Source organism: Chionomys nivalis, chromosome 25 (assembly GCF_950005125.1).
Source record: "Chionomys nivalis chromosome 25, mChiNiv1.1, whole genome shotgun sequence".
Lineage (NCBI taxonomy): Eukaryota > Metazoa > Chordata > Mammalia > Rodentia > Cricetidae > Chionomys > Chionomys nivalis.
This window is the reverse complement of record NC_080110.1, coordinates 26,405,623-26,428,755: the sequence shown is the minus strand read 5'-3', so window position 1 is coordinate 26,428,755 and position 23,133 is coordinate 26,405,623. Positions and strand designations below refer to the sequence as shown.

At 43.7% G+C, this 23,133-nt stretch overlaps 1 protein-coding gene across 3 annotated transcripts in view; it reads right to left on the bottom strand.

Moving 5' to 3' along the window:
- Window positions 1–2,141: 2,141 nt before the first annotated feature.
- Ptprb (protein tyrosine phosphatase receptor type B) overlaps window positions 2,142–23,133 on the bottom strand; it is a 110,856-nt gene continuing 89,864 nt past the window's right edge. For 2 of the 3 annotated variants that reach the window (XM_057757448.1, XM_057757447.1), the window contains exons 28-32: window positions 22,146–22,268; window positions 21,532–21,695; window positions 16,972–17,107; window positions 10,785–10,905; window positions 2,143–7,748 (exon numbers count right to left, since the gene is read on the bottom strand). In XM_057757448.1, the coding sequence (XP_057613431.1) occupies window positions 7,726–7,748; window positions 10,785–10,905; window positions 16,972–17,107; window positions 21,532–21,695; window positions 22,146–22,268 (567 nt within the window). In that variant the 3' untranslated portion in view covers window positions 2,143–7,725. Of the gene's footprint in view, window positions 7,749–10,784; window positions 10,906–16,971; window positions 17,108–21,531; window positions 21,696–22,145; window positions 22,269–23,133 lie in introns of all 3 variants that reach the window. The other variant, XM_057757449.1, reaches the window with a different exon arrangement.

Here is a 23,133-nt window from a genome sequence, read left to right as displayed (position 1 = left end):
AAGGTTGTTGGCGGAGTTTTTATCCTCCTTATTTTGTTCTGGTTAGTTGTCCTTGGCCTCCCACTATGTTTAATGGTGACTTCCCATGCAATGGTGGTCATGTAGAAATAGCAAATAAATTAGCATCATGTGGTTACAAAACACTGTATTGGAGGTGGGAGGCAAGGTAGTGCCAAGACAGGATACATGAGTTTATCCATGGAACTTGTGTGGTGGAGAGAGAAAACTGACTCTTACAGGTTGTCCTCTGACTTCCCCATGTGTGCCGTGTCATTTGTAAGCATGCTCAGGCAGAATAAATAAATGTGTAACAGAAATTTAAGAATTGCCCTCAGATGAGTGTGTAGCTGAGGGTTAGAGCGCTTGCTGAGTTTGTTCAAGGTCCTGAGTTCAGTCCCCAGTACGGAGAATAATTCATAAAATAATGAAAAGGTTACTTTTACAATTATATTTATAGGAGTTACAGCAGTGCTGCTTGAGTGGTGCCCACTTTGTTTACTGGTGACTTCCCGTGGAATGGTGGTCATGTAGAAATGGCATTGCCTCAGTTTGTATGACACCCTGAGATTTCACAAAAATGTGATCTGCTTATGGAGGCATTTGTTGGAATGGATCCCTATCCTTGAGTGACACGTTGATGTGAGACTCCCCTGTATGTTGTGAGTATGTTTTATTACCATTGGTTATAAGAAGCTGAGTTGGCCAATAGCCAGGCAGAATAGAGCCAGGCGGTGATCCAAGCTAAGATCGAGGGAAAAAGAAGGCAGAGTCAGAGAATCACCATCAGCTCCTGGAGAAGCAAGATGTGAGGTAACAAGTTAGGAGCCTCGTGGGAAAATATAGAATAATAGAAATGGGTTAATTGAAGTTCTAAGAGTCAGTTAATAATAAGCCTGAGCTAAAAGGCCAAAGAGTTTGTAAATAATATTAAGCCTCAGAGTGATTATTTGGAAACTGGCGGTGGGAGAGAAACCTCAAGTTACAACACATGACTATAGAATAAGCCAGTTATGGGTCTGAATGTAAAGCTACATGGAGTATGTTTTCAGCTCTCATTCCTGCTGTGTCTCTGTGAGCCCGTATCTAACTTTATTTGCCTATTAGTTAAAGGGCTATGTCTTTTGGGAAGGCAAAGTCTGGATCAATGACATTCCTTCCTTTTATAGGGCAACATGAAACCCTTCTTCTGGATTCAGGATGGCTTGATGTACTTAGCTTTGATAAGGTTTATAACATATTGTGTATGTGTTTGCGTATGTGTGTGTGTGTGCATGTATGTATGTGTGTACACATGTGTGTATGTGTTTGTGTGTGTGTTTGTTGTGTGTGTGTATGTCTATATATTTGTTTTTATATTTGGGAGATACAGGAGTGTCGTGGTGCACTCTTGGAGGTCAGAGAACAACTTTTAGGAATTGGCTCTCTCCTTCTACCGCATGGGTACAATTGCAGGTCATCAGTAAGTTCTTTGCTGTACTGTCTCTTTTGCCATGTTGTTCTTTTTAAGAACAAATTCTGCCAAGCAGACCCTTTAGCAAAAAACACCAAATAGTCTTACCTCATAAAACAAAGTGCTTTCCTACAGCAATTATCTGAGCCTAGAAACTTCTTAGAAGGATTGCTTTAAGTCTTAAATGTAAATCTGTCGTTACACTTTTTTAAAAATGAAGGCTTTTAGATGTTACAAAATACAATGAAAGAAAACAAAACAAAAAACCAACTAAATTCAGGAACCGTGGAGGAAATTGATCTTTCCGCTGAGATGTGAAAGAGACGCAAGGGCAAACTCAGGATTCCAGAAGTCAGCACGGCGACTCCTTAGTTAATGCCACACTGACCGCTGATGTGTGGAGTCTCCCGAGGGCTCCCAGTCACACCCCCCCGAGGCTGGCACCAGTGTTGTTGGTCATGGCTGACATTTGTGGCTACTAATGAACTACTGAAGTGAAAACAAGCATCCAGGCAGAGACAGCCAACCTTAGAGCCCATTATATGTGTTCATAGTGCCCTAGGGAAACCAGGTCCCCACTACAGCTCCAGGAACACGGGTTAAGACAGCCACAGAAGTCGTGATGATGGCCTGGAAGGGTTTTCCAATTTAGAAACAGCCACTTCTGGCCTTTTTCTGGAGCAGGGGAGGATACAAAGTGAGAAGCAGGAAGCAGTCGATTAGAAGACAGGACACTCACTTCCAACAGGCAACAGGTTTATTCCTACATTGGTGAGGGTGTGTGAAAGATTCCATATAGGTTCCTTTAACCACAATTACAAATCTGAAAATATATTAAGCACATACATCATTTAAATAGAAAGGCCAGTGAGGTTCTTTGTTCAAACAACGTTGGTTACAAACGCAATAGTGTGGGTAGATGCTAGGGTATGAAAAAAAATAGATTTATTGCCATCTTAACTAGATTTGCAGAGAACATGTAAATGATTTTGAAATCATGAAAGTGCTCTATTATAGAACATAATAAGTTCAGCTGTTGGATATATTTACATTATATATTATGCTTCACACAGATGAAGAAGCAGCTAGCTCCACTCTCCACTTCTGTGGACTCTAGGATTAGCAGGCACGATCTAACATCCAAAGCACACAGCCAGGAGCAACTTCCACTCTGAACGGTGCATGCTGGGTACATATGAGCTGTGAACTATTCTCTACACAGCGGAAGTTGAGGAGACAAATGTGCTCTTTGTTCTTGGAGAATTTATAAGCCTGAGAATTTTGAAGCCTCACAAACACTGGGCAGGATGAAATGCTCTTTAAGTGGGGGCATTGGTGCCTTCTCTTGTCAGTATGGTAGAGACCAGAAAGACACTTAGCTTTGGTCTAGACCTTCCCACTAGCTGGCTGATGGAGGCTGGTCGTCTCTGCTAGATTTCCAAAGCCACAAACAAAGGTGCTCCTTTCTCGATGCAACGCTTAGTTACACACATAGCTACCAAAATACATCACAGATGTAACGGAAAAGCTTGCTGTTGGGGCAAAGATGGCATTCCTTAAAAGAAATTACTTGAGGCAGAAAACAGCCCAAACTAATCCTTCTTGTGACTGTTCTAAGAAGGGACACATTACATTTATCTGACATAATTCACAGTTTTGAAAGACTTACTTTGGTGTCTTATGTAAGATCAAGTGCATTGGCATATAGGTTAAAAAATAATCTTTGGTAAATCTTTTAATATATCTTTTACTTCCATGACATAAACCTCTACTGTGGGAGCATCCACCACAATAATTTCCTTATTTAATCAATGTTATCTATATAGACAATCTATACAAAAATAAAACACACACATTTATTCCAAGGAAGCCTCTATACAAGTCAAGTGTTCTTTCAGCCAGAAATGTTTTCACTGTTAAACACATTTGAACAGGTTTTGTTGCTGTTGTCACAGCTGCACTGACTGTCACCCTGAATCTCCACTGCAATGGCCAAACACTCTCAAAGTTACCCTGTACTATAAGACGCTAAGGTGCTGTCTGTGTATCTGCAGTGAGAGATCCTGGAAACGGACTCACACACCTGGTTAGTTAAAAAAACCAAATGAACCAATTCAATTGCCAAATCTGCTGACTAGCCTGACCGACATGATCCCAGAGAATCCCAACAGTAATAAGACAGGTCAAAGATCCCTTACCCGAAATGCTGGTGATCGGAATCTGCTTGATTTTAAAAATAAGTTTGGAATATTTTAATAACTGTGATTTGAATATTTGAGGATGAATCTCATGTCTAACTAGGAAACTCATTTCTGCCCCTCATATGCCCTGGATACGTAGCTGACGGTAAACTCACACGGTTGTTTAATATACTTGTGTTCTGACTGAAGCATCACGCAAGATCAGTTGTAGAACGTCCTACTGCGTCATGTCAGTGCTCACAAAAGCCTTGGACTCTGGAGCATCTTGAGTGTTAGATCGGGGGCCTAGGGATGGCCAATCTATCTGCTTTAATAGAAATAAACGCATGATGATAATTTCAAAGAACCACCCGGAGAAGGCAGACATGCCATCCTGTCTTTCTGATGTCGGCTTCGCTCACCTCCTCTCCAACATTTTCCCTTCCTTGCGTCATTTTACTTCCTCTCTGCAGTCGCGGTTTAAAGTTTCCTTTTCTGTAAAACATTCTTTCAACACTGGATGCGTCTTTGAAGATCGGATTAAACATCTTTGGGATGGTAACGGGGCACTCACTCAAGCAGGCGTGCTCTCCCTCTGTCGACTCCTGGGGCAAGAGAGCTGGTGAGCTGGGACTGCTCGTGTCTTCTTACCGCTCTTGTCTGGTCAATTATAGCCATTTTTTTTTCAGTTAAACAGAACTTGGAAGACCTCTGAACTGTTTCTATAACCAAGCAACTAATTACTTATTGCTTATTATCGTTGCGTGGTCAGGTTTGGCCTGGGCAGCTTTGTATGAACAAAAATTCTAGTGTGTTCCATGATTGGGACTTGGACTTGAAGGCAAATATACAGATCTAGTAGCTTCAAGGATTCAACCTTCCAAAATGCCCATTAATTAACTGAGAAAGAATTTAGTACATGGAAGATCATTTTTTTTTTTTGCAAAGGGAGCAGAAAGTGTTAAATATGAGAAGTTAGAACCTTAACACCAAGATAAGAGAAGCAATGTGAAGTAGAACATGTGAGCCCTATTTTTGTGTTGCTGGACATCTGTTAGATCATTTCATATTATTTTCTCCTATCAATTTTGGGCCTTCTTCCAAAAGGTAATAACAAAATTAATTACAGAGCCTCCTAAATATAACTGACCCCAAATCGCTGTATTGTTGCCGTTTTAATGTTGAAAAAAATTAAGTCTTAATCACTCTTCTATAATGCTGAGCTTATGAAATGTTAGCAGTGAATGAAAGACGATGAGATGAACAGACGATAAAAATCACATCCCACTGGCACAGGCGCTCTTCGATAGGAAGAAGGGGCAAGCGGCGGCGAAGTGGAATTTGGGCACTGACGCGTGGGAACTTCCTCAGGATGAATGTTTGCAAGCCCAGAGAGGGAGATGCAGCTCTGAAAATCTGAAAAGTTGGCAGCTTTCCAGAGAAAAGCAGATTGATGATGTAAAATTGATTTAATGCGAAGAGATTAAAGGAGTTAATTATAAGGAACCTGGGTAAATAATTATTAGGACGCAAAACAGACTCTCTCAAGATTTGATAGCCTTGAAGGGCTTTGAAGCCTCGCTGATTAAAGAGCCGCTGTCAGGTGCAGACAGGATGCCCGCCAAGGCAGGAAGTGGAGTGTTTTCGGAGACACAGCCACATGATGCAATTAAGGGGAGATGCATCCGATGGAGCGAACGGCAAAGAAACCTTTTCTTTCCTCTCCTGGCTTATTTTGTGGTACCTGAGATTAAACCCAGGGCCTCTCACACGCCAGGCAAAATACTAATTTACCAGTAGCTACGTTTCCGTTCTGGCCCAGACTGCTACAGTTGATGAGCGGATCAACTGGATTTGTATTTCATCTTCCGGAGAGAGAGACTGCATAGCAAAATGTTTGTTGCTAGGTGTGGGGACGGGGGGGTTAAACTAGTCTTGAGAAGGAGGAATCAGTGCTTCCCAGAATAGGTGACAAGAATGTATGATTTCCCCTGGTTGGGTGGCTGGATTCATTTCTGTATCCTGATTCTCCCCCAAATGCTTTGAGGGTAGGAGTGTCATTTATGGTCACAGGCGTGCAGGTGTTTTGTGGTTCTAATGCTTGATTCATGCAATTTTAATTACTTTCTCTTCCGCACCTGGTGGATTGCGATTGAAACGGCTTCAGCCCTTGCCAGCGGGCACCTTACGGAAGGTGACCACTGTGCCCTTGTCTCCTCGCCTGGGCCCTCTTTTAAGTTCTAGTCAACACAGTTACAATGCTCATTTCACTGTCATACTCTTTGCTGACAAGGAAACAGGTTTTGGAACAGCACCGAATAGGTTCCAGGCACTTACTGGGAATTTTCTCAGTGAAGGAAAAGCTGAAACGACTGTCTCTTTCCCGGTTACCAGCTTCCTTTGAATCAAGCTACATTGGTTTACAGGCCTGTTTTGTTTTCCTTGCTTGAGGTGGGAGGGCGGGAGCTCTGGATGGTCCCACAAGCATGCTACCTCCCAGCAGCCCCTTCAGCCCCACTTTCCTTTCTCTCCTAAGAAAAATAATCCCTAACAGACGCCTCACCGAAACCATGTCTGACCTCCACTTTCTCCTTAGTTACACATCTCCAAGCTTACACCTCTGCTCCTCTTTTTTCTGTCCAGAAGGTCTGATGAGTCCCTGGATCCAGGATCAGAGCCTAACGGTGTCATTTTCCCAAGGTCACAGCGCACAGAGACACTGTGAAGACTGAATCCTCACGGCTGCTCACGGGGACCCGTAGGAACTGTTCCTCTGTTTCTATACACTTCAGGTACCCCAAAAGACATCTCCAGGATGGGTGTGGAGTTATGGAATTAGGAATATCCTAGTATATTTACAAGCTAAATTTGCAATGATTTTTGGTATAGTTAGCTATCTTCAATTGTTAGGCCAATGATATACATTTTTGTTATGGGAGTTGATGATTTGTAGCAAAACCACTTATGCTCAAGAGAAACGTGATGTTTCTGCAAATGAAGCCCTGAAATCAGCAAATGTGGCTTCTCACTCAGGCAACCACGAGATTCTTTCTGGGTTTTTCTCAGAAAAGATCTAGGAACTGGGTATTCAGTTGCTCGATGTCCATTTTCTAAGTCACTGGAATTTTTACAGTCAACATATGGCACAGATTGAAAGATAAAATTGGTAGGGTGTGTGGTAAATCTCACTGCTTCAGCAGACTTAAGAAGATGTTGGTATATCATGCTTTCTTGGGTCAGGGGCGTGACCTACCACCATAGCTCTTTCCAAAGGAAAACCAAGTCTGAATGTTGCAGGGAAGCGCCCTGCTTTGTGCAGGAGGCTCCGGTCAGAGGGACAGCTGGCATTGCTATCATTAGGTATTCATCTCATCTGTTAGTGTCCTTCTTTACCAGAGTCCCCAGCCCTGCAGTCACTGCAAGTTTCCTTGAGCCGACCATGGCTTGTAACCCTGGACAGATTCATATCGACAGCTTCCGGTTTAGATCACACACCCAGCTCCGCTTTGGGGCTGCCTAGCCTTCAGTTTTTAAATTTAATTTGAATTTCTTGGCATATGCTCTACCACCAAGGTGTAGCCGCAGCCCTACTCTTTCTCTGACCGTCAGAGTCTTTAGACCCCATGCTTTGTTAATAAGGCGGCAGCTTGGCAAAGCTGGCCTTATGCTATGCTCTTTCCAGCTTGGCCCTTCGCTCACCCAGTGGACATCAAGGCAGACAAACAACCCAGCCCCAGGGATTGTCCTTGCAGCCTTCTCTGCATACATTTGCCCAGTGGTCCCTGTCATACAGGGGTGAATCAGCTTATGCAGAACAAGTCATGAACACTCCAGTGTGGAAAAATAGTATTATATAAAGCTTAATATTAAACATTATGAAAAATACATATTTACAGGAGAAACTACAAAATACAAGTCTGTACAATAATATCTGTTACCTTTAAATTACATAAATTCTTTAACATTCTCCCGATTAATAAATTATACATAGTATCCACAGAAATAGCTGGCACCTCCTCAGGCCATGAAGCAAAGGTCTGGTGTTGAAAAGTCACACAGTGAAAAACTTTTATCCAGGGCACCTTCGGTACATCCTTAATGTCTCGAATAGATTGCATCTGGAAGCGAAAATAGTGTGGTCAGAGATTGTAAAGCAGTGGTTCTCAACCTTTGGGTCACGGCTGTTTGACAAACCTGTCTCCAAAAATATTACCCTTCATAACAGCTGCAAAATTACAGCTATGCAGCAGCAACAAACATAATTTTATGGTTGGGGGTCACCACAACACCTAAAAGGGTCGCAGCATAAGGAGGTTGGGACCCACTGCTGTAGAGGGATATAACAGGCCTGTCGCTGTTACCCTGTGAATGACATTTATACCCAGAAGACCCTGGTGGATGTTGCTAAAGTTCCATGTGCTTCAGGATAGAGCCTCGCCTTGGGGCCAGCCCACCCCATTTAGAAACGCAGATTCCTGGACTTGGAAATGACTCCTGAGGCAGAGTAACTTGCCCGGGTTCTATAGCTTCTCAACACTAGACAGTTCCAGAGCTGCTTTCAGAATCCCAGCCTTTAGGATGGTGGTTATCTGTTTCGCAGCACCCAGAGTTAGCTTCTTTTAGGCACGTCTAAGATTTGATTTAAAAGGATTCTCAGACAAGTTAACACAAGACAAAGGAACCCCTAAGATCTACGCCACCATCCCTGAGTTTCTTAAAGAGACTGACATGCAAAAGCCTTAATTTACTTCACCAGATAAATTAGGGGGTTATTATTTACAACACAAAAGATTAACTGATTTACAAAGCACTCCCCTAAATAACTCTCTGTTTGGTGCTTTACAGTTCACTAAATAACATGATGGCTGCCGAGGGTGGAGGAGGGTAGGGAGGTGGGCAGGAATGGAGAATGCTGAGAACCAAGTAAACCTTAGAAGATCTCAACCGAATTGACATTGTCAGCTCAAACAGAGAAGGCAGGGCAGAAGGCAAGTCTGCCAAGAGAAAGGTTTGAGTAGATCTCAGGCCCTTGGCAAGGAACCTAGGTCTATAAGACCCCTTCCCATCTAGAACCACGCTGTATGGTAACCTTTGGCCTTAACAGTGGGCCAGAGGGCAGGAAGTCTCTTCTTGCCTGTTAATTATCCCTTGATGAAAGTGTGCATAATGAAGTTTGTATTTTTTTTACTCTTGAATTTTTTATTTGAAGGATATTTCATTCTTGTCCTAGATGATTTATAATATAATAGAACAACATCAACTGATTGTCTATTGTTCCGAGTTATTAATTCCGCCTGTTCATTTTTTGTCCCTATAGACGCTGCTCCTGGTTGCTTTATATTCTGCATTTCCTAACTTGTGCCATGGTTAAACTATGGTTTGTCGCTCAATTTAGTCTCTAGTGTGATGATCCTGGAAAGTGAGGGGACCTGTAGGAAGTGGGCCAAGCGAGAGGAGACCAGGTCATGGAGATCACAGAGACATTGGTGGCTTATGTTTCACAGTAGTTATCAAAGATCAAGCATGTTCCTTCCTAGTTCCCCGGTTTCTCCCTCACCTCATGATCTCTTCTTTCTTTCTTTCTTTCTTTCTTTCTTTCTTTCTTTCTTTCTTTCTTTCTTTCTTTCCTTCCTTCCTTCCTTCCTTCCTTCCTTCCTTCTTTCTTTCTTTCTTTCTTTCTTTCTTTCTTTCTTTCTCTCATTCTCTCTCTCTCTCTCTCTCTCTCTCTCACACACACACACACACACACACAATTATCATCATCACCATCATCATTATCATCATCATCATCTAATGTAATATGACTAGCTGCTGGACCCTATCAAAGACCAAATGCATGATGTCAGCCTTCTCATGGGCTCCATTTCTTTCTCTTATTTTTTATCTTTGTGATTATGCCTATTAAGCATAAGCTCTACCATGGAGCTACATCCCTATCCCAAACCTCTTATCTTTATAAAGTATCTAGTCTCAAGTATTTCGTTAACAACAAGCGTCTTGTAAGGGTATTCACCTTGTGATACTATTAAAGCCAGGTGTGATGGCATGTGCCCCTAATCCTGCTAATGGCAAGGCTGAGGTAGAAGGAATGCTTGGGCATAGGACTCCAAGGTCAATCTAGGCAGCATAGCCTTCACCTCACACAACAAAACAGAAGAACCTGTTCTTAATGACAGCGCTGTGCGATTATAAGTCAAAGTGCTTTGGTGTAGCTAGTCACTGCTATGACTTAATATGACGTCTGTTTCACGGGTCCATTATAGTCAAATGCTTGGTCTGCAGGGTGACAGTGCTAGCAACCTATGGAAGATGGTGAGTCTTTGGAAGGAAGCTCTCAGGGGATGACTTGGTCTTGCCTCTCCCAGCTGTCTCTTGGCTTGAGATTTGACCATTTACCCCAGCTGGCACTCCTGATATTGCTGCCCACTGTTCACCATGAGGTCCTCACCAGAGCTGAGCTGGCACATAAGTCATGCCCTTGAATCTCCAAACGTGTGAGCTAAATGAACTTTTTGTTGGGTAAAGTCAGCTACCTTGCGTGTTTTGCTATGGTAACGCCAAGGCGACTAGTGTAATCTCATGTTGCATCACTGGTTTTTCCCTCCGACCTGAAACTGGAAAGGCTTTGTGCACAAAGTATAGTCTGTCTACTTAAGAAGGTAGGAAAAATACTCAGTCACAGATGGGAACGTGTGAGAGACACTGAAAACCCAGATGCCGAATTCTTCACCGCAACAATTTTGTTATCAATTCCAGTTATGGTTTCAGTGCGTTCTTCCTCCATGGTCAGTCTTATCTCTTACAAAAGAAATGTTCACAGGACTCTTTTGTAGAGGGCACTCTGTAGGCAGGCAGAGGCTGAGAGTCTGGGGTATAGATCACTGTCACAGCATTCGCCGGTCATGTGTGAGCCCCAGATATCATGGCAGCAATGAAAACATTGTTAGTGTACTAAGTTTCTGGTCTAGTGTGGTAGCCCTCTCTGTTCTGCCTCTCCTCTCTGTTGCTACTTTGGGAGCGTCTTTTGGGTAAAAGAAGAAATGGGAGGTTCAAGCTGGAGGAGCACTGAGCTAGTATGAGTTTCCAGACTGAGTGCATTTTGAAAAATGAACTTCAGGACAGGTGATCTAAAAGCCAGTGAGGTTAACTCTTACCTCTATGGTATTCTGGGTTCACATTTTCGTAGATTGGAAACAGGGGGTTTTCTTGCTCGTTCCGCAGTTTCCTTGCTCTGAGGACGTCTCTCACGCACTGATGCAGATAGATGTACTGACACTGTGGAAAGTCAGAGAACACGTAAGAGGAAGTAGTCAGGGTTGACCTTGAACTCTCAATCTTCCCATCTTGTCTCTCTAGTGCTGGGAACACAGGCCTGGTTCCTTACATCCAGTTTGACCCCAGGCTGAAGAATGAATTCAGGGCTTCTTGCAAGCTGGGCAAGTACTCTCCAACTGAGCTACATCCTCTGCCCTCCTCTGCTTTTGGTCTTTTGTGGTGCTAGGAATTGAACTCAAGGCTATACACATATGAGGTAAGAGCTCTACCTCCGAGCTGTAGTACCAGCTCTCTGAGGACCTCACAGAAACCAACCATCAGCAAGACTTGCTCCAGAAGTAGGAACTACCCTTTGCTTTCCTTCTCACAGGTCCTACTTGGTCTTAAGACGCCTTGACTTTTGGAAAACTGGCTGATTATCTTTATGTGTGTGCATGCCTGCTTGAGTTTATGTGCACCATGTATGTGCAGGAGCCCTCGGGGGCCAGAAGACAGGGTTGGTTCCCTGGGACTGTAGTTACAGGGTGTTAACATCCATGTAGGTGCTGGGAACCAAACCCGGATCTTCTGAAGGAGTAGTTGGCACTCCTGACTGCTGGGCCATCTCTCGAGCTCCACAGAACTCCTATTTTTAGTTAAATTGCTTGTGTGTGAAAGAGGTAAGCCATGAAGGAACTCTGTTATACCCAGGCCATAACTTAGCAATAAATTTTTCAACAGTGATCCACCATGGGCTTTGAAACTAATTACTCTGTATTAATTTGCCTTGTCTTAAATATCAGCTTCTCTTTTCCCAATAGGATGTCCCTTCAAAAACTGATTACTTCAAAAATCATCAAGTTGTTACTGTACCCCCACTTAATTCTTAATGAAAAATAGAAAAAAAAATATAAGCCTCAAGTCACACAAAATTTTTTTTTCTAATTGAGGAAGCCCTGGCTGAGCATTGATATATTCCATTTCATTTAATTCCATCAATTGTTGTGATATTATATGTATAGCCATTTGGTTCATCATTCTTGAGAGCAATGTTTAGCCGAAGGGCAGACGTGACATGTATCCAATACCTAGAAGATGATGAACTAGAGTTGTTTATAAAGGTTCACGCAGCAGGAAGCTCTTGATAGCATTTGGAGGAAGAAAATATCAAACTAGAAAGAAAAAGTGACCTTGAAAGACAAAGACAGCATGAAGTGAGTGCGGTGTCCAGTGTGGCTAAAATACAGGTTGTACAGGAGACCCTCACGATAGTCTCTTAAATGGGACCTGAGACACATGATCTCAAAATGCCCCCAACGTTTTTTCTCATGCGAGCAGTCAGAATGTTCGACTAGTCTCTTTTAACAAGGTTTTGCTAAATCAAAGGGTCAGCCTGAGTTAGGCTGCAAATCTTACCCAAGGCAGGAAGATAAACAGGAGAAGATGGTTGCAAGTCCCCTTATTGCCTCTTCATTTAGAAAGCCTCCTGGTTTGATATATTCACCGAAAATTATGATGATCACCTCGTGGTTTGATATAGTCACCAAAAATTACGATGCCCCATGTCCCTTTTTATGCCAAGATCTCAAGGTACAAGAAAGTTAGGGTCACCTGTCACTATGGACTCAGACAAATTAAGCAAGGGCTCAGAAATTCCTTTCTTTTTTTCTGCAGCCATCACCCACAGCATTGGACGATGAGCTAGTCCCTTTTGCACCCATGTCCACTCACATAGCCAAGCAAGTCAGGCAGGCCTTTGGCTTTTATGAGTCAGACCAGAGGCAAAGAAACAGTCCTCTGGTCCGGGTCAATGCGTGGACTCTGTGGCACCAGCTCAATACAGCTGTATAAACAGGAGGACTTGAACTTGGAACTTCAGCACTCGAGCTGTATAAACAGGAGGACTTGAACTTGGAACTTCAGCACTCGAATAGAGAGCCAAGTGTGCTGGTGCAGGCCTATAGTCTTAGCACTGGGGAGGTAGGGAGGGTTGTATCCGTGGGGTTTACTGGTTAGCAATCTAGATAAATGAGTGAGGGATCAGTGAGAGACATTGTTTCAAAAAATTAAGGGGGACAGCAATGGAGAAAGACATCCAGTGCTCACTTCTGGCTTCTATATGCACACAACACTCCCCCAAGACACGTACATATGCACAGAGAAAGGAACATGTACACACAAACACACACACACACACACACACACACACACACACACACACACTATGAACACAGATACCTCCCCCAAAACAATGAGTTTAGTGTTAAGCACGTTGAGGTGGAGATAAGTGTAACACATATGTGGAAATGCACAGCAAGCGAGTCCTTAGATAAAAGTTAAGGAAACAGGGAAGGAGAATAAGGGTCTTAAAACAGCAGCGTGTTCCTGGGAGTGGAGGAATAATGTAGCCAATAATGAAGATTGAAAGAAATAAAAAGCTTTACTTCGTCTGGAGCTCAGACGCTGGAAATACAAGCAGAGAAAGAAGGTCATCGAGCCTTCAGAGCAGTGGAAAGAGAAGACAAAAGGGCAAAGGAGAGGAATGTTCATGGAGGCAGAGGAGCTTTGGGCCATGGAAGCTGCCTCTGCTCTGGACACCAGACAGCGATGGTTCTAACCTCTAGAGATCCTGCTTGGAGCCAATGTGCAGCCCTAGATGTTGGACCAATTCATGGAAGCGATGCGTAATCCAAGTTGTCTCTGAAACTAATCAGGAGCCTAAACACACGCATGTGCATGCGTATTTAAGATTACAGTGTGTTAGCTACTTCTTCCCTCTTACAGAGTAATTATAGTCTGAGTTTGTAGAAATGCCTGCTGAAATGAAACACCGCTGTGACTTTTGAGCAACATAATAGCAGGGTATTTGCTCATTTGTATAAATAGATCTTAAAAAATTGACACAGAGACAGAGAAGTTCCTACTGCTAAGACCTTGTGCTCCCCAGGGTGGGGAAGGATGACGGTTAAGATATGTTATGTAATTCTATCCCCTAAATGAAATGATAGCTAGATCCCAATCACTGTGAAGTGCATAATTACTGGGAGCTCTGAGGATGAGTGGTTGGGGTCCTACCAGCGAGGCCACTTTTGTCTCAATTCACCAAGCGGCGTGGATGTGAAGTGTCCAGCAATAGCCTGGGGGAGCCCTGTGGCTGTAGGACCACAGCCTAGCGAGCCTCTGGATGCAATGGCCGCCTGGCTCAAAGCATAAGGACCAGAGGAACACACTTCCACCACGAATATCTACAGAACAGGTGAGCTGGGCTCTCTGACCAGTAAATGGCATTGAAAACAAGTGGGAAGGATTATTATGGACGTAACATAGGAATAAAGATACTCCAAGTAAATGAAAGAAGTCGATTTGGGGCTTTAAGGAAAGCCAGATTTTTCTTCTTTTTCTTTCTCTTTTTACAAAAGTAATGATATTATTATTATTTTATTACTTTAAAAAACCAATCTAAATTCCCACTCCCTTCCCTCCTCTAAAAAAGATACCTTGATTGAGGGAGTCATTATGGGGTTCGCAAGAAACCTGGCTCTAGAAAAATTCTCAGGAATCCACAAGGATGACCCCAGCTAAGACCCTAAGCAATAGAGGAGAGGGTGCTTGAACTGGCTTTGCCCTGTAGTCAGACTGATGATTATCTTTTTTTTTTTAAATATTTATTTATTTGTTATTTATACAATATTCTGTTTGTGCGTATGTCTGCAGGCCAGAAGAGGGCATCAGACCTCATTACAGATGGTTGTGAGCCACCATGTGGTTGCTGGGAATTGAACTCAGGACCTTTGGAAGAACAGGCAATGCTCTTAACCACTGAGCCATCTCTCCAGCCCCTGATGATTATCTTAAATATCACCAAAGTAATGATTTTTAAAAGATAGGTAGGAGCCAGGTGTAGTGGTGTACACCTTTAATCCCAGCACTTGGGAGGTAGAAGCAGGAGGAACTCTGAGTTAGAGGCCTGCCTACTCTACCTAAAAATGTTTCAGGACAGCTAGGGCTACACAGAGAAACCTAGTCTTGAAAAATAAAATAAAATAAATGAACTAATTAAAAAGATAGGTGGGGATATTTAAATACTTGCTAGGGATTACAATGAAAATTGTTAAGTGTCATAAATGGCCTGGTGGTCATGATGTCGAAGAGTATCTATCTATTTGCATATATCTACATATATGTAAATATATGTATATATATATGTGTGTGGAGAGAGACAGGCAGAGACAAGAGAGACAGACATGCAGAAAGGCACACACACAGACACACACATACATACATATGCATACACACACACACACACACATATATATATATAATGATTTGTTTGTGGATGAAATAGTATAACAGATTTGCTTTATAAAGTGAGAATTGGTGTGAGATACAGATGCACAAATAACGTGACACTGTTGTTTGTGGGAGCTGGGGTTTGGGTTGATGCAGATTCTTTATCTGACTTCCCCTAGTTACAGCCCTGCCCTCAACCCATGGTACTGGTGAGCAAACCAAGGACCCTGCGAATAGTAGGAAAGCACTTTACCACTAAGCCACATCTAGCGCAAGTTTTGCCTGCCCCTAGCCAATGTCATACTGAAACGTTGAGAGGATGGTAGATAATTCCTAGAATGAAAGTATCAGCCAGTCATGGTGGTACATGCTTCTAAACTTATTGCTCTGGGGATTAAGAATGGCAAGTTCTAGGCTAACCTGGGCTACATAGTGAGGTCCCATGCCAACAAAACAACTGGTCCTGGGAAATGGCTCCATGGTTAAGAACACTTCCTGCTCTTGTGGAGGATCAGCGTTTGGTTTCCAGCACCCACAATGGTTGGTACACAACCCCCTGCAACCAACCTCAGTTCCAGGGGAATCTACTGTCATTTTCTGGCCTCTTCAGGCACCCTCATGCACACACACATACACAAATGAGAGAGAGGGAGAGCAGAGACAGAAAGGAAGTTTTTGACAAATGTACACACACTTTGGGGGTGCAGTAATATAATGGCAGTAGCAAATCTGGCAAGTAGGTTCTGCCTGCAGGAGAGGCAAAGACACCAGGCTTTTGCCAAAGCTGACACAGAAGGTGAGTTCCACAGGATATTAATATACGCTGCACCAGAAATAATTTAGTGGGGAGAGTGATTTTAGAATTGTGGGCTCAACAAGGTCAAAGAGAACCTTGCTGCAAGATGCTGGTTGTGGAGCACAGCTGCTTGTGTGGTTTCCATGGCTACTGTGGTGGTACATAGAATTTTTCATCCACAGAAAGCTTTTAAGATCTTGCCATTTACCCCTTGAGTTACTTAAACAAAAACTTAGGAAATCTAATGAGAAGAGAACCTGAGCTTTGGAAGGTGTTATTGAGGGAGTGAGACATGTTTAATATACATGAGGTGTGTATAGACTTGACTGTGGGGCTGTGGGACAATGGCTTGGTAGTCAAAGGCTAGGATTTTCCAGAACACGGTCCAAGCTTGGCCATTTCATGGCTATGGATTTTGTGCAAACATTTTTAGCCTGTGGGCCTCAGCTTCCTATGGGCCTCAGCTTCCTAGCTTGGGAATGAAAGTGAATCCTATGGGACAGTATCTTTAGAATATCTGCAAATTCAAAGCATGGCTCAAAGGGAAACCCATAACCTTCCTGATAGATAAATAACCCTTGATGTATCCAGATGTAACCTTCCCAATAGATATACAACCCTTGATGTATCCAGAGATGGAGGATGTACATGGAGGGACCAGATCTAGGGGAGAGAAGAGATTAGAAACTTCCCTAAGAAAGTACCTGTGCCTTCAAATGAGTTCCTAAGTGGGCTGGTCTAGCCAGTCCCCCACGTATAATGCTTTTCTAAAGTACTCCATCTTTCTTCCTGCCTACCTAAATGAATTCTTCTCTGAGATGCTCAGTAAAGAACATACCTTGTGCTGAAGGTCACCGAGATTTGCTTCAAAATATGATGTCCTAGAAAGCATGTATATCCAATTTTCTCTCTTGCTAAGGTGTTCTAGACAGTTTTGGGGGTAGGGGTGATGGGTAAGTTGCGGGGAAGGGCACTGGTGTTCTTCAGCTTAGAGTTCTTACCTCAGTCTGGACCATGTGAACTCTGTGAAGTCTTAGGTCATGCACTGCTCCATAAATGTCCACAGAATCCTTGGAATCCAACTGCTGGAGGATCCGGTCCAAGGCAACGAATGTCCCAGTTCTGCCCACACCAGCACTGGAGAGAAGCAAAAAGAAGATGGGTCCTCTGATTTAATTCCCCTTCCATGACTAGATCACTAGACTTTGGCCATCTTCCTTCTCTCTCTCAAATTATAGGAGGATACATGAACCTTTCTTTCCACAGACAGGTTCTCTATCAAAGATAATCTAGAGCCCCCATGACTACCTAGAGCCCCTATGTCTACCTAGTGCTCCCATGTCTACCTAGAACTCTCATTGTCTACCTAGAACCCCCATGCCTACCTAGAACTCCATGTCTACCTAGAGCCCCTGTTGTCTACCTAGAACCCTCATGTCTACCTAGAGCTCCCATGACTACTTAGAGCCCCCATGGTGTACCTAGAACCCTATGTCTACCTAGAACCCTCATGCCCACCTACAGCCTCCATGTCTACTTAGAGCACCCCCATGTCTATCTAAAGCCCCTGTGACTACCTAGAGCCCCATGGTCTACCTAGAGCACCCCCATGTCTACCTAGAGTCTGCATGTCTACCTAGAACCCCCGTGATCTACCTAGAGCTCCCATGTTCTACCTAGAGCCCCCATGGTCTACCTAGAGCCCCCATGGTCTACCTAAAGCCCCCATGGTCTACCTCTTCCCACTTCCTCCTAACCCCCACCTAGCCTCACGTTGGTATATATCAAGCCCATGCCTATTTTTAGAATTTTCCTCCATACCTGCAAACCCAAACGGAACATTTTATGTTTTGAACATTTACTAAAATGCTTAAGATACAACATATTCTTTTGCCAAGTTCTCTACTCAATACTGTGAGTATTGTTTTGAGATTTATCCATTGATGATACAGAACTAATTTCATCTCTCTCTCATTTGCTTTTCTTTTTTTACTCATTGTTTACTTGCTTTTGTTTTTATTTTTTGAGGAAGAGCCTTGCTATATAATCAGAGTCTTCCTGCCTTAGCTAAGTGTTGGGCTCACAGGCACATGCAACCATGCTTGGCTTAATTCCAACTTCTTTGAACTATTCTGAAGAAGTCACAAACCACTGCCAGTCCACTCCATACTCTAGAGTAAGAGATCATTTTTAGTTGTCTGTTAAAAACCATGTCACAGTGAACATCTACATGGCAATTGCTCAGCAGTTGGCTGCTAAAATGGCTACAGGTGACTTGGTTATAGGGTATGAATAACTTGCTGGACGTTGCTAAATTGCTTCTTAACATGGGACTCTTGATGCTGTGCAATTTGATGATACCAAGACGAATTTGGTTTTATTCAACCCAGACAGAATTAGAGTCAGGTATATAGCAAAGGGAGAGCTCTCATGCCTGTCTCTCTCTCTCTCTCTCTCTCTCTCTCTCTCTCACACACACACACACACACACACACACAGACACACACACACACATACATATACACACACACCTTCATAACGGCTTTCTAGGGCCCATAAGAAATCCCTTTTCTTTCTCCATTCACACCATGCTTTAGGTATGCTATACACATGCCAAGGTTTCTGTACCAAAGTTACCTTTATCTTTAAAGCTATAGCAATCCATGTAAGCTTCCACATAAGACTTGCCAAGCAAAGGCCAGTGATGGCACCTCCACCAGTAAGTGAACACCAACTCCTCCCTCTGGTTATTAAGACCAGTGAGACTTGTGACAGAGTAGCATATGTAAATTTCTTCACTTTCGTCTTAAAAACTCAACTGTGAGTATATCCATCATTGACCATGGCACCATTCCCACTACACTGTTCTGCTATTCCTAAATAAGTACCAATATTCTTTTCTTTTCCATCCTTCCTTCCTTCCTTTCTCTCTTTCTTTTAGTTATTTGAGACACACACTCCAGATGTCTAGAGTCAATTTTTTCTCTTAAAATTCTTTTTATCTCTTGACTTTTTTTTTTTTTTTTGCTTCAGTTCATATGTCCTTAAAATCAACTTAACGAGCCAGCTTGCTCTCTCTGGGCAGCCTGGTGTTTCGCTAATTAATGTTTGCAGCACGCTTTGATAGCCCTAACTGAATGGCACTAATAAAGGAAGAGCAGAGAATTGCCACAATAAAAGAAATGTCAAGTGTGTTAATTTCTCCCCAGCAACCCCACACCCTAGGAACCCTGCTTTTATATGTCTTTGAACCTCAGTGCTTTAATGAGTATTGGAAACACTTGGGGGTCTCCTGCTTTCTGAACAATGGCAAGCATTTCTTTCCAGAAACATTGGAGAATTGTTCTCTATCTTATAAATGTGTTCGTTGCCAGCCAAAATAACCAGAGGGGGTGTCTACAAAAAACATTGAGCCAGGCAGTAGTGACACATGTCTTTAGTCCCAGCACTTAGAAAGCAGAGGCAGGTGGATCTCTGTGAGTTCGAGGACAGCCTGATCTACAGAGCAAATTCCAGGATAGCCAAGGCCACACAAAGAGTGTGTTAGCTAGGTCCTTTTGCCTGTCCCTTGTCTTCCTTCCTCCTCATAAGGACAAAGCATTCTGTTGGAGGGTATACGTGGCTTCAGAGACAAGGTCCCTATAAGACTAAGCTGTCTGTGGTTTGGTCTTGAAGCTTCTATAATTGTGAAAGATAAGTTTCTGTTGTTTATAAATTGCCAATGAAGGGCCCAGGGCATGGCAAACACAGGTCCAAGAATGACAAACACAAGTCCTAACTTGGCAAACATGGTACTGACAGGCTTTGCCTTTTACCCTCCTTCCCCTTGTTAAACCTTTAGATTACATTCCTAAAGCTGGCCACCAAGGTCGAGTCTCTTATTTGGCCATTGACTCATTCCTGAGGCTGACCAAGGTCCAGGAATCAAAATTCATTCTTTTGACTATCCTCATTAAAATACCTACCAGAACTTATCAATATGCCCTAGCTCATTCTAACACAGACCTACCCTTTATTCCCCTTAAAATTAACACCCTGTAAAGCCGTTTGCTGCCCTTTCTGCCCGATTCAGATTCAGCCATCTTGTCTCTCTGCCTTGCTTAATAAAGGATCTCTTTGTGTAGGAAATCAGGGTTTGGGTGTGATCTGTGCCTAATCCAGGCTCCAGAGGGGAGCACCCCACAGTACTGAGTCCTTCCAACCAGTCTGCAGTATTTTGTTCTAGCATCGCCAGCGGATGGGAACATGCTACAAGACCCGGAGGAGAGTCTGGGGCAGTGAGCTCCATAGGTGGAGAAGGCTCCTTCAAGTGGGGGAGCGAGAATGCTAACTCAAGGAGGTAACAACACCAGGAAACCACAGAAAACACCCTGTCTCCAAAACAAAACAAAATAGCAGAAAGCAAGAAGTCTGTGCAATAGACTCAGAAAGAAAAATCGTGTGTTTCCTCCTCTATTCAGGACCTAGATGAAAAATTACACGAGGTGCTTTGAACGGGAAATATCTCCCACAGTTTTCGGGCATTTGAACACTAGGTCTCAGTTAGTGGTACCCTTTGGGTAGGTTTAGAAGGTGTGGCCTTACTGGCGAAAGTATGTCACTGTGGGCAGGCTTTGAGTATCTATAGCCATGCCCACTTCCTGTATGCTCTCTGCTTCTTGCTTGCAGTTCAACATGTAAGCTCTCAGTTGACATCTCCAATTGCCATGCTACTGCTGGCTGCCATATTGTTTCTGCCAGAATGGACGTGAAACCTCTGCAATTGTAAGCCCAAAGAAACTTTCTCCCGTAAGGTGCCTTGTTCATGGTGTTTTCATCACAGCAATGGAAAAGTAACTAATACATTGTGTGTGTGTGTGTGTGTGTGTGTGTAATGAAACTAGAAAGAGGGCCATGAGAGGGGAGACAGTGATCTCAAGGAGGAAGAAGGCAATGAAATACTTATGACATGAAAGCAGAGGGGGTAAGAGGGGAACCCATCAGAGGAAGGCAGGATATATGGGGGAGGACTGTAGGAGAGGAGAAAATACAAAAATAAAGTATAAGGACATATATGTATGAAAATGTGATAATGAAACCTATTGGTATGCACGGTAATCTAAAAAATTAATTTAAAAATTTGGAAGCAAGCAAAGCAAAGGAATAAGCTTGTAGAGTCAACTTCTGGGCTAGAACGGGAGAGGAAATGAGCCAGACGTTGGGCTGAAGGTGAGACAGGACCATGATGGAGGGCGTGCAAGTCACTTAAGGATCCTATAGCTCATGCAGTAGGAAAAAGAACAAGAAGAGAGCGAGGGGGAGAACAAAGTGGGAGGTGAGGAAGATGGAAAGGGAGAAGCTGTGAAGAAGAACGAGGTTAGAAGAGGAGGAGAACACGAGGCACTCGCTGGGGGGAGGCAGACTGGCTGGCTTGGAGGTCCCCCATGGGCCATGCACCCTTCGCATTGCTGTGGACTCTTACTGACCCCCCCCCGCCCACTCCCCCCCGCCCACTCCTCCCCGCCCACTCCCCCCCGCCCACTCCCCCCCCCCGCCCCCGCCACCTCCCCCACTGCTCCTACCTGCAGTGCACTACTGTGGGCCCCGCCCCGGGGCTTCTGTTGATGTAGTCTCTGACCGTTCTCACAAACTGGATCAGGGACTGGGTGGTCTCTGGCACTCCATGGTCTGGCCATACTGTGTAGTGAAAGTGACGGATGAGTCTGTGTGCATCCAGCTGCTCCTCCTGCAGGAGTGGAGAGCGGACAGTGAGAGGGACGGCTGAGGGAAATACAAGGACTTCGACAACTGTGCCACACACGACTTTTCGTGGTCTGAAACTACAGGCTACGAGTCAGGAAAAGCAGGATTCAGAGTCTCCCCTATGTAAGCTGTGTTGTTTCTTTCATTCCGTCCCTCTTCCCTTCCTGCCTCCCTCTTCCCTCCTCTCCTCCCTCCCTTCCTGCCTCCCTCCTCCCTCCTTTCCTCCCTCCCTTTCTTCCTCTCTCCTTCCCTCCCATTCTTTTTCCTGAGATAGGGTCTCTTGTAGCCCAGGCTTGCCCCAAGCTATCCATGCATTTGAGAACGACTTTGAACTCCTTGCCTCCACCTCCCAAATGCTGGGATTCCAAATATATAACCACAGTACCTGGCTTCTAAGTTGGGTTTTAAAATGAAGTCAAGCAAACTAACATACACTGCAAATCTTAAATTCCCTGATGGTCCACTCGGGTAGCACGGATTCTGAGACCATCTGCAAGATGAGATCCCCATAGTAGAGAGAGTCCTGGTCTGCTGGCCAGTAATGGTCACACTTCACCTAGAAGAGAACAGAGAGGAAAAAATAAGTCTGGAAACATGACAGCGAGGCCATCTACACTCTCCCTCAAATCCCTGAGTTAGGGATCCAGGGCCAGCTGATAAAACTACTTGATCATTTACTTTCTATTAATCTGCTTATGACCAGTGACGAAGTCAGGATGTTCTTCCAAGGGATAGCAAGAAACTGCGCCCCCCCAGCACAAACCATTCCCACCTTCAGATTCATTCACCTTTAGGACAGCTTAAGGGTTTTTTGTTTTTGCTTTTCTTTTCTTTTTTTTTCCTCAGTGATTTCCTCAGTGTCCTGGTCCCACCAACCAATATATACAACTTAAAATTTCTTCTTTTTGCACTTGGGGCCCTCAGTGGCAGAGAGGCCTTGCCTCACAAGGCCTGGGATTCCTTCCCCAAGAACTTCAAGGAGAAGGGGAAAATTGTTGTCAGAAGAAAGACCTAGCCATACATAGGAAGGCATTGTTTTCTGGTCCGGTAAAGCTGTTCAAATTTTTATCACTTTCCTTACCTGGGTCCCATGACAGAGACCTTCGAGGAGTTAGAACTTGCAGCTAAACTTGTGTTTATGTGCACAGAGATGAGAAAGGTGATTCTGAGTATTTGTTTTTATATTCTGTTTTGTGGAACACTGATGTGGGATTTTCCTCTGTATGCTGTGAATACCATTGGTGAATAAAGAAACTGCCTTGGCCTGTTGATAGGCCAGAATTTAGGTAGGCGGGGAAAACTTAACTGAATTTCAGGAGAGAAGCCATGGAGCTGCTGGAGACAGATGCTGGAAACTTTACCCAGTAAGCCACAGCCACATGGCAATATACAGATTAATAGAAATGGGTTAAATTAATATA